Here is a 15,567-nt window from a genome sequence, read left to right as displayed (position 1 = left end):
AGCCAAGCTGTGAGCTAGACAGGCGCTGCTCACAGGAATGTGGTAGAGACAGGGATAATCAGAACATTACCCCAAAGTTTTAAGTGCTCAGTGATACACAAACATGTTCTAGGAAGATAACAGGACATTCTACATGGTAGGACCTTCCCCATAGATAACAGCTTAGCCCCAAGTACATTCTAACCCAGGTTCAGTACAGGGTCATTTTGACAAGATGGTGGATAGTAACAGCAACGAAGGGTCCTGTGGCACCTTATAGACTAGCAGAAAAGTTTTGAGCATGAGCTTTTGTGAGCGCAGACTCACTTCTTCAGATGCTGGTCTTGGAAATCTGCAGGGCCAGGTATAAATAAGCCAGAGCAAGGGTGGGGATAACAAGGTTAGCTCAGTCAGCAAGGGTGAGGCTTGCTACCAGCTGCTTCCCCTCCCTTGGTGTTCACACCTCCAGATCAACTGCTGGTAGTAAGCCTCACCCTTGCTGACTGAGCTAACCTTGTTATCCTCGCCCTTGCTCTGGCTTATTTATACCTGGCCCTGCAGATTTCCAAGACCAGCATCTTATGAAGTGAGTCTGTGCTCACAAAAGGTCATGCTCAAAACTTTTCTGTTAGTCTGTAAGGTGCCACAGGACCCCTCATTGCTGTTACAGATCCAGACTAACACGGCTACCCCTTCGATGGTGGATAGTGTTGTTTTGATGGTAACATCATCTACAAGGTAATGGGTAGTATCTACTGTGAACTCTCCCAGGGCAAAAGGAATCAAGGTAGGCCTTGCAAGAGGTATAAAGACTGCGTGAAGGTCAACGTTGCTCATGCTGGTTTAAAACCAGATCAGCAAGAGCAGCGTGCAAAAGACCGAACAGGCTGGCGTGCTCTCATATGACACGCGTATGACAACTGTGAAGAGCAGCGACGCGTGCACCTTATTGATGCTCATGAGAGGAAGAAAGCAACAGCAGCAGCCGCACCAACAGTCAGGACAATTCCCTTGCCCCCACTGTGAATGCCCATGCCGCTGAAAGCTTGGACTCCTCAGTCACATGTGAGTCCACAACCAATGAGCTTGTGCAAGCTCAAGATGTCATCTTTGGACATGATGGACTACCTATATAGATGGTACCGCTATCTACAAGGTAATGGGTAGTATCTAGTTAAAGTAAGGGTGTCAACATATTACAATTAGGGGAGGCCCTGGTATACATAATATGTGTATATTGTTTATACCGGTGTATAAAAGTGTGTGTAACAGGGGCTGCGTCGAGTGATCTTGGGGGTGCAGAGCCCCCTTGCCATCAACTGAGTTGCATTTATTGTCAAGGCACATGCATGCATTAGTGTAAAACTGCTGGTGTCCAAGTGGGGGGACACAGTGTGCTAAAGCCCATGTGTCAACAATAAACCTGGTTTCAGTTCTTTCGTACCTCTCTTGATGTGTGATTATTGGGAGCGCTCTGAAGTCTGCTGTGCAGGCTAGCTGATCAGAGCCAGCACAGGCATTTCGAGAGGGCAAATATGCATGCAGCCAAAAGTTGTAAACACAGCAGGGAGCAGAACAGATGTCTGGACACCACGCCAGTAAAGGTATCCTGTTACATTGGTGACCCCAATGTGATTTGGCCTTATACCAAGCCTGATTGTCAGGCCCTCTCATTATAAGTATCTGTGTCCAATGGCTCCCTCTTGTCCACATACTTGTTGGCTTTCCAAAAGCCATGCTGACTCTTCCCCCAACAAATTATGTTCATTTATGTGTCTGTCAATTTTGTTGTCTGCTGTATTTTCAAACACTTTGCCCAGTACTGAAGTTAGACTTACTCATCTGTAATTGCCAGGATCATAGAATCATATAACACTAGAACTAGAAGGGACCTCAAGAGGTCATCAAGTCCAGTACCCTGCCCTCATGGCAGGATGAAGTACTATCTTAACCACCCCTCATATGTCTATCTAACCTACTCTTAAATGATCTCTGGAGCCCTTTTTTAAAATTGGCATCATATTAGCTATTGTGACAGGATCAAGCCAGAGGGCTACAGGAAAGTGGTAGAAATGAAGTATATTAGCCCTGGATTAAGTAGATCCCTTTTCCTGAGGTAAACTAACAAGGGCTAATCCAGTACAAGCAGAGACTTGCCAGAAACAATTTGGGTACACAGGTCAATTAAGACACCTGGAGTCAATTAGGATGTTTCCAGAACCAAGGGAGACAGACTATCAAGACACCTGAAACCAGTGAAGAACCAGTTGATACTGTCTAAAAAGGGCTCCTCTTCTGTTAGCGCACTGCACTCAAGGAGCTGTGGAGAGAAGGTGCTATGGAAAGCCTTGGAAGGACAAGCACTAGCAGGTCCTGGAGGAAGAGCCTGTGGTGAGAGAGGTGCTGAGGAGAAGTGCTGATTCTGCAGCAAGATCCATATCCACAACAGTTATGAGGAATGCTTCCTGGCTTCACCTGTCTGGTTTTCCAAAGCCTGTACAGGCCACTGTAGAGGACTTACTGTTTGAAGATGCCAAACGTTTTGCAGACAAGACCAACAAGTTGTTAAACTCACTGAAAGACTCTGAGGCTACTTTATGATTGCTACATATCCATGCACCTAGGAACAAATGACAACAGACCACTTACAAACTTGGCAATAGTTCTGGACCCCTTCACAGAGTCAGTGCAACAGGTTCTACAACCAGCAGAGCCACAGACAGAAAACCCCTGGAAGAAGGTAATCTGCCTCCTTGACTATGGCTTCCCTGTCTTCAACATTCAGACAGCAAATTTGAAATCTTGGCCATGGACTCGGGAACCCCATTACTCTCTGCTGACAAATCACCCAATGGCAAACTCTTTGGAGATCACCTAATCCGTTTTTACCTCATCTGGTGTTCCATCACCAAGGACAGATGGGTATGGGAAATCATCAAAACGGGGTACTCCATCCCCCTTGCCTCCAAACTCCCTACCCACCCTCCTTCCCGGTCCTTCGTCAAGGACCCCTCTCATCTACATCTACTGCATGAAGAGGTGAATCTTTTTATATCCCTCAGAGCCATAGAAACTGTACCAGCTGAGTACAGAGGAAAAGGGTTCTATCTCTGTATTTTCTCATACAGAAAAAAGACATGAGACTGGAGACTTATTCTAGACCTAAGGCAACTCAAAACACTTTTAAAAACACAAAAATTCAAAATTATCCTGGTAAGCACCATGAATCCAACATTACAGAGTGGGGACTGGTTCTCAGCCCTCAACCTCCAGGATGCATATTTTCATATATCCAGCTGTAACCCACACACCTGTGTGGTTCACTGTCCCACCTAGTGGCACTTAGACCATTTGACAGAGAGAGAGAATGCATATCCTCCACAGCCAATTGGCATTTAGTTCAAACTGTAAAGATGCATGCACTAACCTCCAGAGGTTCAGGTTCTAGTCTGCTTGTCAGCAGTTACACAGACACTCAATACATCAGAAGTTTCTGTGGTTTACAATGGCACAGGACCATTTTCAGTATAAAGTCCTACCCTTTGGACAGGACCGTTTTTAGTATAAAGTCCTACCTTTTGGACTTTCACCTGTACAGAGGATATTTTCCAAAGTACTTGCTGTAGTAAAAGCCCAGCTACCCAAGGAAGGCATAATGATATTTCATATTTGGACTGCCTGCTGAAAGCACTAGCGTTGCAGACAGCTGCACAGCCCACCCAATGTATGACTTATCTCTTTACCATATGCATGAAAGCCATGTGCCTCTGGCAGTGGTGCATCAAACACAACTTCTGTGTGATTGCATCGTGTTTACCAGGATGCCTTCCTCATCCAGTGGAATGTCCTCTATATTATATGCCTTCCTTCTGCCCTTATACCCTGAGTACCCTACAAGGTAAAATAGGACAAGGCCAGAATGATCCTAGTAGCTCCCAAATGGACACAACAAACTGAGTATCCATACCGTCTTCACATGACAATCTTTCTTCTTCGAGTGGTCCCTGTGGGTGCTCCACAATAGGTGTCAGGCTCGCCCGGCGCCGCAGATCGGAATTCTTCTAGCAGTTTCTATTGGATCGCGCATGCGCCAACGCGCGCTGCTCCCTTGCGCGCCCCTGGCCATGTGCGCGATCCAGTCCCCGCCAGTTCCTTCTCAACCGCCATCGGCTGCAGATGGAATCCACTCCGGCTAAAGCCAGAGACAGATAAGATAGTTGTTTTTTATGTGTAGTTAAGAATGGCCATACTGGGTCAGACCAAAGGTCCATCCAGCCCAGCATCCCATCTGCCGACAGTGGCCAATGCCAGGTGCCCCAGAGAAGGAGAACAGAAGACAATGATCAAGTGATTTATCTCCTGCCATCCATCTCCTGCCCTTGTTATGAAGGCTAGGGCACCATACTTTATCCCTGGCTAATAGCCATTTATGGACCTAACCTGCAAAAATTTATCAAGCTCTTTTTTAAACCCTAATAGAGTCCTGGCCTTCACAGCCTCCTCGGGCAAGGAGTTCCACAGGTTGACTGTGCGCTGTGTGAAGAAAAATTTCCTTTTATTAGTTTTGAACCTACTACCCATCAATTTCATTTGGTGTCCCCTAGTTCTTGTATTATGGAAAAAGGTAAATAATTTTTCTATATTCACTTTCTCCACACCATTCATGATTTTATATACCTCTATCATATCGCCCCTCAATCGCCTCTTTTCCAAACTGAAAAGTCCCAGTCTCTCTAGCCTCTCCCCATATGGGACCCTTTCCAAGCCCCTAATCATCTTAGTCGCCCTTTTCTGAACCTTTTCTAATGCCAATATATCTTTTTTGAGGTGAGGAGACCACATCTGCACGCAGTACTCAAGATGTGGGCATACCATAGTTTTATAGAGGGGAAGTATGATATCTTTTGTCTTATTATCGATCCCTTTTTTAATAATTCCTAACATCCTATTTGCCTTACTAACTGCCGCTGCACACTGCGTGGATGTCTTCAGAGAACTATCCACTATAACTCCAAGATCCCTTTCCTGATCTGTCGTAGCTAAATTTGACCCCATCATGTAGTACGTGTAATTTGGGTTATTTTTTCCAACATGCATTACCTTACACTTAGCCACATTGAATTTCATTTGCCATTTTGCTGCCCAATGACTCAGTTTGCTGAGATCTTTTTGTAGTTCTTCACAATCCCTTTTGGTTTTGACTGTCCTGAACAACTTGGTGTCATCTGCAAACTTTGCCACCTCACTGCTTACCTCATTTTCTAGATCATTGATGAACAAGTTGAACAGGATCGGTCCCAGGACTGACCCCTGGGGAACACCACTAGTTACCCTCCTCCATTGTGAAAATTTACCATTTATTCCCACCCTTTGTTTTCTGTCTTTTAACCAATTCCCGATCCATGAAAGGACCTTTCCTCCTATGCCATGACCACCTAATTTACATAAAAGCCTTTGGTGTGGGACCGTGTCAAAGGCTTTCTGGAAATCTAGGTATATTATGTCCACTGGGTGCCCCTTGTCCGCATGTTTATTAACCCCTTCAAAGAATTCTAATAGATTAGGTAGACACGACTTCCCTCTGCAGAAACCATGCTGACTTTTGCCCAACAATTCGTGCTCTTCTACGTGCCTTGCAATTTTATTCTTTACTAGTGTTTCTACTAATTTGCCTGGTACTGATGTTAAACTTACCGGTCTATAATTGCCAGGATCTCCTCTAGAGCCTTTTTTAAATATTGGTGTTATATTGGCCGTCTTCCAGTCATTTGGTACCAAAGTAGATTTAAAGGATAGGTTACAAACCACTGTTAATAACTCCGCAATTTCACATTTGAGTTCTTTCAGAACCCTTGGGTGAATGCCGTCTGGTCCTGGAGACTTGTTACTATTCAGCTTATCAATTAACTCCAAAACCTCCTCTAATGTCACTTCAATCTGAGTGAGTTCCAGTTCGTTTGTTTGTCACTATTATACAAAAAAAAAAGAGCATATTAGATAGCAGAGAGAAGAGGAACGAAGGAGGGGTGGACAAGAAGGCTGTTAAGCCGTCCGCTGCCCTGAAGGCTGTGAATGTTATTTTGGGTTAGAAAGCACTGATTAGTGGCTAAGTACCCTATTAACAGTAAAGACTCACCGTGATGGCTTCCTTGGGGTTTAAGAAGTGTGAGTCATGCCGCGAGGCTATGCCGGCCTCTGATGGGCATAGTGAATGCATTCGCTGCCTGGGAGAGTCTCATGTTACCCAGAAGTGTTCCCACTGTGCTAAGCTTACAGCCAGGGCCAGGAAGGACAGAGAAATGAGGCTCAAAATGATCTTGTTTGATAAGGCCCTCCAGCCTGAACCGCCGGAGAAGCCTCACACAGAAGGGCCCTCGGGGTTGCATAAAAGGAAGGCAGCCTCTTTGACCCCCTCTGTGCAGAAGAGGAGGAAACTCTCCCCGGCTCAATCCTTGCCAGCAGTCCCAGCGAGCAGGACAAGTGGAACGCAGAGCCCCCAGCCGTGAGCCGATGAAAGCAGCAGCGCAGTAGTGCACGTGGCAGAGGCCGAGCCTCCGATTATACAACAGGCAGCACGGAAGGCGCCGTGAGCGCCAGCGCGGCAAGCACCGGAATCGGCAGTGCCGCCGCACGTGGCACCGGCTCCCGCAGCGCCAACGGCCCAGGGGCACCCGGCACGGAGCCTGCTGGCGCCGGAGGAAGCTACCCACACGGCACCGACAACGGGGCCGAGATCCCCGGCACCAGAGGGGGCAGCGCCCACCCCGCAGGGGAGGGGCAAGGCCAGAGCTAAAACCCGGCACCCTAGTCCATCTCCAGGCAGGGCTGCGCTGCCCTTATCACCCATCCCCCCTCCCGAGATACACATGCCGCACCGCCGGGCTGCAACTCCACCTGCTTATTTCGGGCCTCCCTCTCTGTTCCTCCAACCAATTTCGCTGTGGCTCAGGCCACCTTCACGATTTTTGGGCATGGATCCCTTTGAGTACTATCACAAACCAGCTTCACCACTGTCAATGTCGTCACGGAGATCCCGCTCTCCCAGACATCATGGGTACACTCCCCGATTGTGGTCCAGGTCTCCATCACCAGGCCCTTGCCCATGTTGCTATGGTCGTCCTCATCATGTTGAACACAGACACCGCAGGTCTTGATCCAGGGGCAGGTCCTCTCCTACTACTCGTCAATACTCCCATGTACACTCTCGCTCTGGGACGGGAACGCAGTTGTCCCAGGGGGAATTAGGTCCAGAATCCTGAGACTTCCCTTTACAGCCCACCAGGGAGCAAGTATGCCACCGAACTCGGGAGCCAGAGGATTTGGGGGAGGTTTACCCCAGCGGTTTCTCCTCATCCTCCCCAGATGAGGCCATGGCCCCCGGGGATGTCTCCCCTCCGGACGACCTTAAACAATTCCAGGAGCTGTTCAAAAGAGTAGCATTCACGCAAGATCTAGAGTTCATAGGGGCACGCATAAAGTCTATCGCAGCAAGAGTATATGTGCCTGACGCCCGCTTCCGCGCCATCAACTCCCTGGTGCAAGTCATGACATACAGCCCCGCGGTGCCGGTCCTAACGTGCCTGCAACTGTTGGGGCACATGGCGGCAGCGACGTTTGTGGTACAGAATGCCAGGTTACACATGCGAAGCCTGCAGCATTGGCTGGCGAGTGTTTATAAACCGGCATCCCACACTGTCCACAGGGTGGTGTCGCCCACGACGGAAGTGCACAGATCCCTAGCGTAGTGGGGAAATCCCAAGAATCTGCTAGTGGGGGTGCCCTTCCACCAACCACAAATTTCTATTTTTCTTACAACCGACGCCTCCCACATAGGATGGGGAGCGCACATTGGCAGCAAGGTGACACAAGGGCTATGGTCCCCTGCAGAACAGACACTGCACATAAACATACTGGAGCTCAGAGCGGTGTTCAATGCATGCAGACATTTTCGGAAATACCTGCACGGCAAAGTAGTCAGGATCAATACCGACAATACCTCCACTATGTTCTACATCAATCGACAAGGAGGGGCACGATCCCGTACGCTTTGCGCAGAAGCAGTCCAATTGTGGAACTGGTGCATCACCAACAGCATAACGTTGAAAGCCTCGTACTTGCCGGGCTCCCACAACGTGAAGGCAGAGCAGCTGAGCAGGCACTTCGCACTCACGCACGAATGGCAGATCCGCTCCGACCTACTACAGCGCATATTTCGTACCTGGGGGTTTCCCCAAGTCGATTTGTTTGCCACCCAGTACAACAAGAAGTGTCCCAGTACTGCTCCAGAGCAGGAATAGGGTAGGGGTCCCTGGGGGATGCATTCATGATTTCATGGAAGGGCCCTCTGCTCTACGCGTTTCCCCCCACAACGCTTATCCACAAGGTTCTGCAGAAAGCCAGAAGGGAGAGAGCTCGCATGATACTCATAGTTTCAACTTGGGACCGACAACAATGGTTTCCCTTGCTTCTGCGCATGTCGGATTGTCCACCACTCCCCCTACCGGTGGCGCCGGACTTACTCACGCAGGCTCAGGGGTCCATAGTGCACCCGCACCCTCAGGGACTATGCCTGCAAGCATTGTTAATCCATGGCTCAGCGCCTTAGACAGCATGTGTGCGGAGGGAGTACGACAAGTCTTAGAGTGTAGCCGAAGGGCCTCCACCAGGAGGACTTATGAACAGAAATGGACACGCTTTACAGCCTGGTGTTCTGCCAAACAGTTAGCTCCCCTCGATGTTCCCATAACCGTAATACTAGAATACCTATTGGACCTCAAACAAGACGGGCTTTCTCTATCCTTGCTAAAGGTCCACCTCGCAGCTATATCAGCTTTTTGGCATGTAGAGGAAGGGCCCACCGTATTCGCCCACCCTATCATCACAAGGTTCTTGAAGGGGCTGGTAAACCTGTACCCCCCTCGAAAACCGCTACCACCATTGTGGAGTTTGGACTTGGTGCTCAGCACGCTATCAGGACCACCCTTCGAACCCTTAGCCACGGTACCCCTCCGACTCCTTACTATGAAAACAACCTTTCTTCTTGCGGTTACATCAGCCCACAGGGTGAGTGAGCTCACAGCAGTGATGGCAACGCTGCCTGCACAGTATTCTCAAAGGAGGCGGTAACCTTACGGTTACACCCAGCCTTCATTCCAAAAATTTCCTCGGAGTTCCATCTTAACGAACCAATAGTCTTACCCTCGTTTTACCCGCAGCCTCACAGCTCCAGCAAGGAGGCGCACCTACATCTCCTAGATGTGAGAAGGGCGTTGTCCTTCTACATCGACAGGACTAAGTCCTTCCAGAAAATGGACAGGCTTCTGGTGTCTCTCGCTCCCAGGTCAAAAGGGGAAGGCCTCTCTTCCCCGAGAATTTCGAAGCACATTGTATACTGTATAAAAATGTGCTATGAGCTTCGAAAGACCCCTTTGCTGGCTCCGCCTAGGGCTCACTCCACCAGGGCGGTGGCAGCATCAACAGCCTTCTTCGAGGGAATTGCGTTAAAAGACATCTGTAGAGCAGCTACCTGGTCATCCTACGACACCTTCGCCAAGCATTACGCCCTGCATCGGGTATTCGAGGAGGATACCTGTCTGTCGACAGCAGTCCTCTCGGGGGGCAAGCTGCACATAAATTGATTACCCACCTACTTACGTGGGTTACTGCTGGGTAGTCACCTATTGTGGAGCACCCACGGGGACCACTCGAAGAAGAAAGAAGAAGTTACTCACCTGTAGTAATGATGGTTCTTCGAGATGTGTCCCCATGGGTGCTCCACCACCCGCCCATCCTCCCCGCTTCGGATCTCTGTCTGGTGTTTTTCAGGAGCAGCCGAGGTGGTTGGTCAAGGAACTGGCGGGGACCGGATCGCGCACATGGCCGGGGGCGCGCAAGGGAGTGGCGCGCATCGGCGCATGCGCGATCCAATAGAAACTGCTAGAAGAATTCCGATCTGTGGCTCCGGGCGAGCCCGACACCTATTGTGGAGCACCCACGGGGACACATCTCGAAGAACCATCGTTACTACAGGTGAGTAACTTCTCTGTCTACTGCATAAATTCCCACCTATGCCTCAACTTTTATTGCAGGATGGGGGCCACATCATGCATCTGGATCACTACATCTTCAACTCAAAGCACAGCTGTACCATGGCTCTCTGAAATGACATAGTGCACAGATGTACAGAGCATATTGTTTTACAGCTTTGGAGACACTACTCAGCACACATGCATGTAAGATGAACTGCTTCGAATCATGAGGTGAATGGAAGCAGACCCACACCTGTGTTGGCTACTCTAGACTTTGTTCTAGACTACCTGCTTGAACTCTAACTGAACTTTCTGCACACTCAATCTGTATCCATCTGTCAACTATTATTACTTTTCATAATAAAATCAACATATTCTAGATTTTCACATATCCCATCACCAAATGCTTTTTAAAGGATCTCTCAAACTCCTAGCCATATGTACATAAACCGGCTCCACCTTGGAATCTCAGTCTGGTCTTCCACACCCCATTTGAGCTCTTGGCTACAAGCTCTATTTTTTATTTTTCTATGAAGGTTGCATTTCTAGTGGCCATTACATTGACCAGGTGGGTGGGAGAACTAGCAGCCCTTGTTGTTGACCCACATTATATCATCTTTTTTTAAAGAAAAAGTATGTCTCAGAACACACCCTAAATCTTTACCTAAAGTGGTATCGTCCTTTCACTCAACCAAATGATATGCTTACTCACATTCTTCCCACAGCCTCATATGGACAGTAGACAATCCAGATTATGCATTTTGGGTATCCATAAGGCTCTCATGTTTTATATTGATAAAACAAAATTGTGTTATGAGTCTCCAAAACTATTTCTTTCCATCACTGACTGATCCAAATGACAGACCATTTCTAATCAATGCCTGTCCAAATAGATATCAGCCTGTCTCAAACTTTGCTATTTCCAATATGAGCAACAGTCCCTGTGGGGATCCACATAAATTCTGCTAGGACTCTTTCAATATCAGTAGACTTCCTCAAGAATATCCCATTTGCAGAAATACACAAAATTGCAGCCTGGACTTCACTGCACACTTTTACACAGTGCTGTGCATTGCTACAACACGCATCTTCCAATATCACATTTGTTCACATAGGCTACGTCTACACGTGCACCCAACTTCGAAATAGCTTATTTCGATGTTGCGACATCGAAATAGGCTATTTCGATGAATAACGTCTACACGTCCTCCAGGGCTGGCAACGTCGATGTTCAACTTCGACGTTGCTCAGCCCAACATCGAAATAGGCACAGCGAGGGAACGTCTACACGCCAAAGTAGCACACATCGAAATAAGGGAGCCAGGCACAGCTGCAGACAGGGTCACGGGGCGGACTCAACAGCAAGTCGCTCCCTTAAAGGGCCCCTCCCAGACACACTTTCATTAAACAGTGCAAGATACACAGAGCCAACAACTAGTTGCAGACCCTGTATATGCAGCACGGACCCCCAGCTGCAGCAGCAGCAGCCAGAAGCCCTGGGCTAAGGGCTGCTGCCCACGGTGACCACAGAGCCCCGCAAGGGCTGGAGAGAGAGTATCTCTCAACCCCCCAGCTGATGGCCGCCATGGAGGACCCCGCTATTTCGATGTTGCGGGACGCGGATCGTCTACACGTCCCTACTTCGATGTTGAACGTCGAAGTAGGGCGCTATTCCCATCCGCTCATGGGGTTAGCGACTTCGACGTCTCGCCGCCTAACGTCGATTTCAACTTCGAAATAGCGCCCAACACGTGTAGACGTGACGGGCGCTATTTCGAAGTTACTGCCGCTACTTCGAAGTAGCGTGCACGTGTAGACGCAGCCATAGTGCTTTCATCTACTATGACTTCAGTTCCAAATCCCCCTCCTTACCTCAGAAGTCACCTAAAGTGAAGTATCCACAGGGATACCACTTGAAGAAGGAGAGGAAGTTACTCACCTTGTTCAGTAATGGAGTTTTTTCAAGATATGTGTCCCAGTGAGTGCTCCACTACCCTCTTTCTTCCTTGTTACCCACAAAAATTTCTTTATCCCTTTCACACTACAGGGACACACATATGTTTACCCAATTCCCAGGGCTCAATGTGCAATACTATTAATTCAAACACCCATCTTTACCCAATTCTTAGGGCTCAAAGTGTAATTTCCTGTGGGTCTGCAGGATCTTTGCCACTGTAAAAATCTTACACAGTAATATTAGTGTCTATTGGCATTTACTTGAGGTGAGGATGGTCGAATTCGAACTTATACATTCCAGAATTACAAAGTCGATATTAATATGTTTGAATTTATTTCGTAGTGTGAGGCACCCTAAAAAGGCCAGCTGTCATTTTCCACTTTTAAACAGATTTGTCCCCAAAAAGTTTCAAGAATGTATAGGACATTTTGTTTTCCTACATGACTTTTCCAACAGTTGTCCCTAGATGAACCAGAAGTTGTTGGTGTGGTTACAGGAATTTTCATATGAACTTCTTTGGTTTATGCTGTGCAAAAGGCCAACCTTAGATAATCATAATGTCCCTTTTGGCTGTGAAATCTGTTAATCTCTTTTTGAAACTTATTGTGCTCTCTTCTCAGCTCAGATACAATGGATTACTGGAAACCATCCGGATTCGGCGAAATGGCTTTTCCTGGAGACCCTCGTTTGAGGAATTTGCAGATAGGTTTGTTAAAATCTTGAAATGTTGTTCGGTGAAAGTTGGTGGGGAAGTGAATCCTGTACTGCGGTGGGGGAAATGCCAGTCTGCCCAACAATGACTGAAATGTCTTGATTAAAAAGTTTAAAAAGGACCTCAGATAGTGAATATGGTCTGGGGAGTACAGATTTGAGGTCATCTTTGCTGTAATGGGGATACTGGATAATCTCAGGGTATCAGAGGCTTATTCATTATTGTTATTAAATTGGTTTGTTTCTGGCAGATACCGAATTCTTCTAATTAAACCAGATGTCCCACTCACGCGGGAAAGGTAAGAACTTTTCTCTCTCCCCTCTGTAGTCATGAGTAATTAGCAACACAGGAAATTTCTGAAGAGCAAAACTTGCTAAAGCAAATTAATTGCTCTTGTGAAGGAGTTACAAACTGAGTAGGCGAAGGGGGCAACATGAGAAGGGCTCCTACAATGAAGGCACTATAAGTACCGAGAGAGATCTGGGGTTTGATAAAGCATTTGATACAGTGTTGTATGGAATCTTCCCCCTACCCCCAAATAATTTATATTGACTTGGATAGGAAGTCTGTCACATAGGCCGTGTCTACACGAGCCCCAAACTTCGAAATGGCCATGCAAATGGCCATTTCGAAGTTTACTAATGAAGCGCTGAAATGCATATTCAGCGCTTCATTAGCATGTGGGCGGCAGCGGCACTTCGAAACTGACACAGCTTGCCGCCGCGCGTCTCATCCAGACGGGGCTCCTTTTCGAAAGGACCCCGCCTACTTCGAAGTCCTCTTATTCCTGTCAGCTCATGGGAATAAGGGGACTTCGAAGCAGGCGGCATCCTTTCGAAAAGCAGCCCCGTCTGGACAAGACGCTGTTAGCTGATGGCCAAGGATGTTTGGTGAGGTGCCAGCTATGCCCGTTTTATACCATCCGTGACTTTAACCACTAGGACGCACTGTCCCTTCGCGGCGGGCAGCCCGGGCTAGGCTGGCAGATGCCCCAAGGTCCTAAACACCCGTGACTTTAACTGCTAGAGCTCAGAGCCCCTTCGCAGTGGGCAGTCAGGATTGACTGACAGGCGCCCCAAGAGTTTGCCCCGTGGAGGCAGCACAACTCAACGCTAGGCTCTTAGTACTCTCACCTAATGGCCAGGCTTTATAGCCAAAACGGCTGAGGTTCTTTAATTGTGTTGGCTGCTTTACAGTAACCCAGAGAAACAAGTCAGGCTTATGCACAAACGGTTACCAAAATTTATTAAACTAGATTCTAATCATGTGGTTACAAAATTGCTAGTGCCTACTTATTTAAATGTATAGATGTTACACACACAAACAAGTTACAAAACTGAAGCCACAATCCCAAAGAAAGAAAACAAAGTATAGAGCTCTATTTCAAAATATGTGTACACTAAAGATAGGAGATCAGGTGTGGGTGCTTCTTACCCTCCTTGCATCTCTTGATTCCAGCGGTGCCAAGCCAGGATCGGTCACTCAATTCTGCGGAAAGACGAATAAGGGACAAGGTTTATGGACCCTTTTAGCTGCAGAAGCCTTGGGAGGCTGTCACTTGTCTGACCAGCAGATAGATAGTGAAAAGCACTCAAAAATCATGGTGCTGTAGGTCCCATATTTATACCTCTGTACTCCTTTATTCTCTTTCTCCTTTCTTATGCCAAATTGGGGCTGGTCCGTCTGGGCGACGCCAGCTCTCGCAAGAGTAGTTTACACTTGCAAGGGAGAGAAACAATAAGTTTCGATTACTGGACATTCCTTTTATTAGGGTAAATATTTTCCCACCTAGGATGTTGGTGTGTGTCTGTTACAGCTTCTCTGTCTGCTGTGAGCCTTATCGTTGTATATGTTCCCAGAGGCACGTTGTAGCAGCACACCTGTGCTTTCTCACAGCTTCAAAGGCTGTGCTGGAATTTATGTTAAGTGCCCTGTTGTTTTGGCTCCCTTGTTTTCCCAGCAATGCTGGTCTGAGAGGGGGCTGGCTGTCTGGCTACAGACGCGCGGCGGCCAGGCGCGTCAATTTCGAAGCGCTGCTGCCGCCCGCTTGCTAATGAAGTGCTGAATATGCATTTCAGCGCTTCATTAGTAAACTTCGAAATGGCCATTTGCGTGGCCATTTCGAAGTTTGGGGCACGTGTAGACGTAGCCATAGAGAGACAACTGGCTGAAGGAGGAAAGTGATGGGATGATGTCTAGCTCTGGTCAGTCTCTCTTCCTCTTACAGAACTTAGATTCATTACTGATTGTGTGGTTTGAGTGTGTGTTGCCTTGTTCCCTATATTCAGTGTTCCAGTTCCTTTGTATGTGCATGCATAATATTGGATGCATGCATCTACTCAGTGTCTGCTGTTCAGACTTAACTGGTTCATGGTTTTTGCATGTTTTGTTTGACAATTTAACTACGTCTTTCTTTTTTGTTTGTTTTTCTGGATGTTTTGCAATTGTCATTCTTGCATGCATCTGTGCATAACATTATAGCAAAGACAAGTATCAGGGGGTAGCCATGCTTCTGTATTTGATCATAAACTTGTGTGGGCAAAAACCCATTGACAAAGTGGGTTTTGTCAACAAAAGCTTATGATCAAATAAATCTGTTAGTTTTTACGGTGCTACAGTACTAACATTATCATGGCAATGAGTATGTCTGTTGTGTAACCCATACTGCCTGTTCATCCTACTTGCTTTTAATGGCAATACTTTTTTTTACAAATTTCTCAAATTATGTGCAGATCATGCAACTCTCTAGTGCTGCTAGGTTGCCCTGTTACAGAACTTCTTAGGCTGTGACAGCATTGATATTTATGATGGACCCCCTGGAGGCCAAGCCCTATTTTGATGTGACTCTGCAGCACCTTACTGGGTATTCTGACACCAGAGGTTCTATTCTA

General features: G+C 47.4%; 1 protein-coding gene across 1 annotated transcript in view; it reads left to right on the top strand.

The window, feature by feature from the left end:
• LOC142013950 (myosin-IIIb-like) overlaps positions 1–12,978 on the top strand; it is a 78,021-nt gene extending 65,043 nt beyond the window's left edge. Inside the window, exons 11-12 of the mRNA XM_074995972.1 lie at positions 12,585–12,670; positions 12,927–12,978. Coding sequence (XP_074852073.1) covers positions 12,585–12,670; positions 12,927–12,978 — 138 coding nt within the window. The remainder of the gene's footprint in view (positions 1–12,584; positions 12,671–12,926) is intronic.
• The last annotated feature ends 2,589 nt before the right edge of the window (positions 12,979–15,567 follow it).

This window comes from Carettochelys insculpta, chromosome 5, assembly GCF_033958435.1.
Source record: "Carettochelys insculpta isolate YL-2023 chromosome 5, ASM3395843v1, whole genome shotgun sequence".
In the NCBI taxonomy this organism is placed as follows: domain Eukaryota; kingdom Metazoa; phylum Chordata; order Testudines; family Carettochelyidae; genus Carettochelys; species Carettochelys insculpta.
Note: the sequence above shows the minus strand (reverse complement) of the source record. Positions and strands in the feature narration are given on the sequence as shown.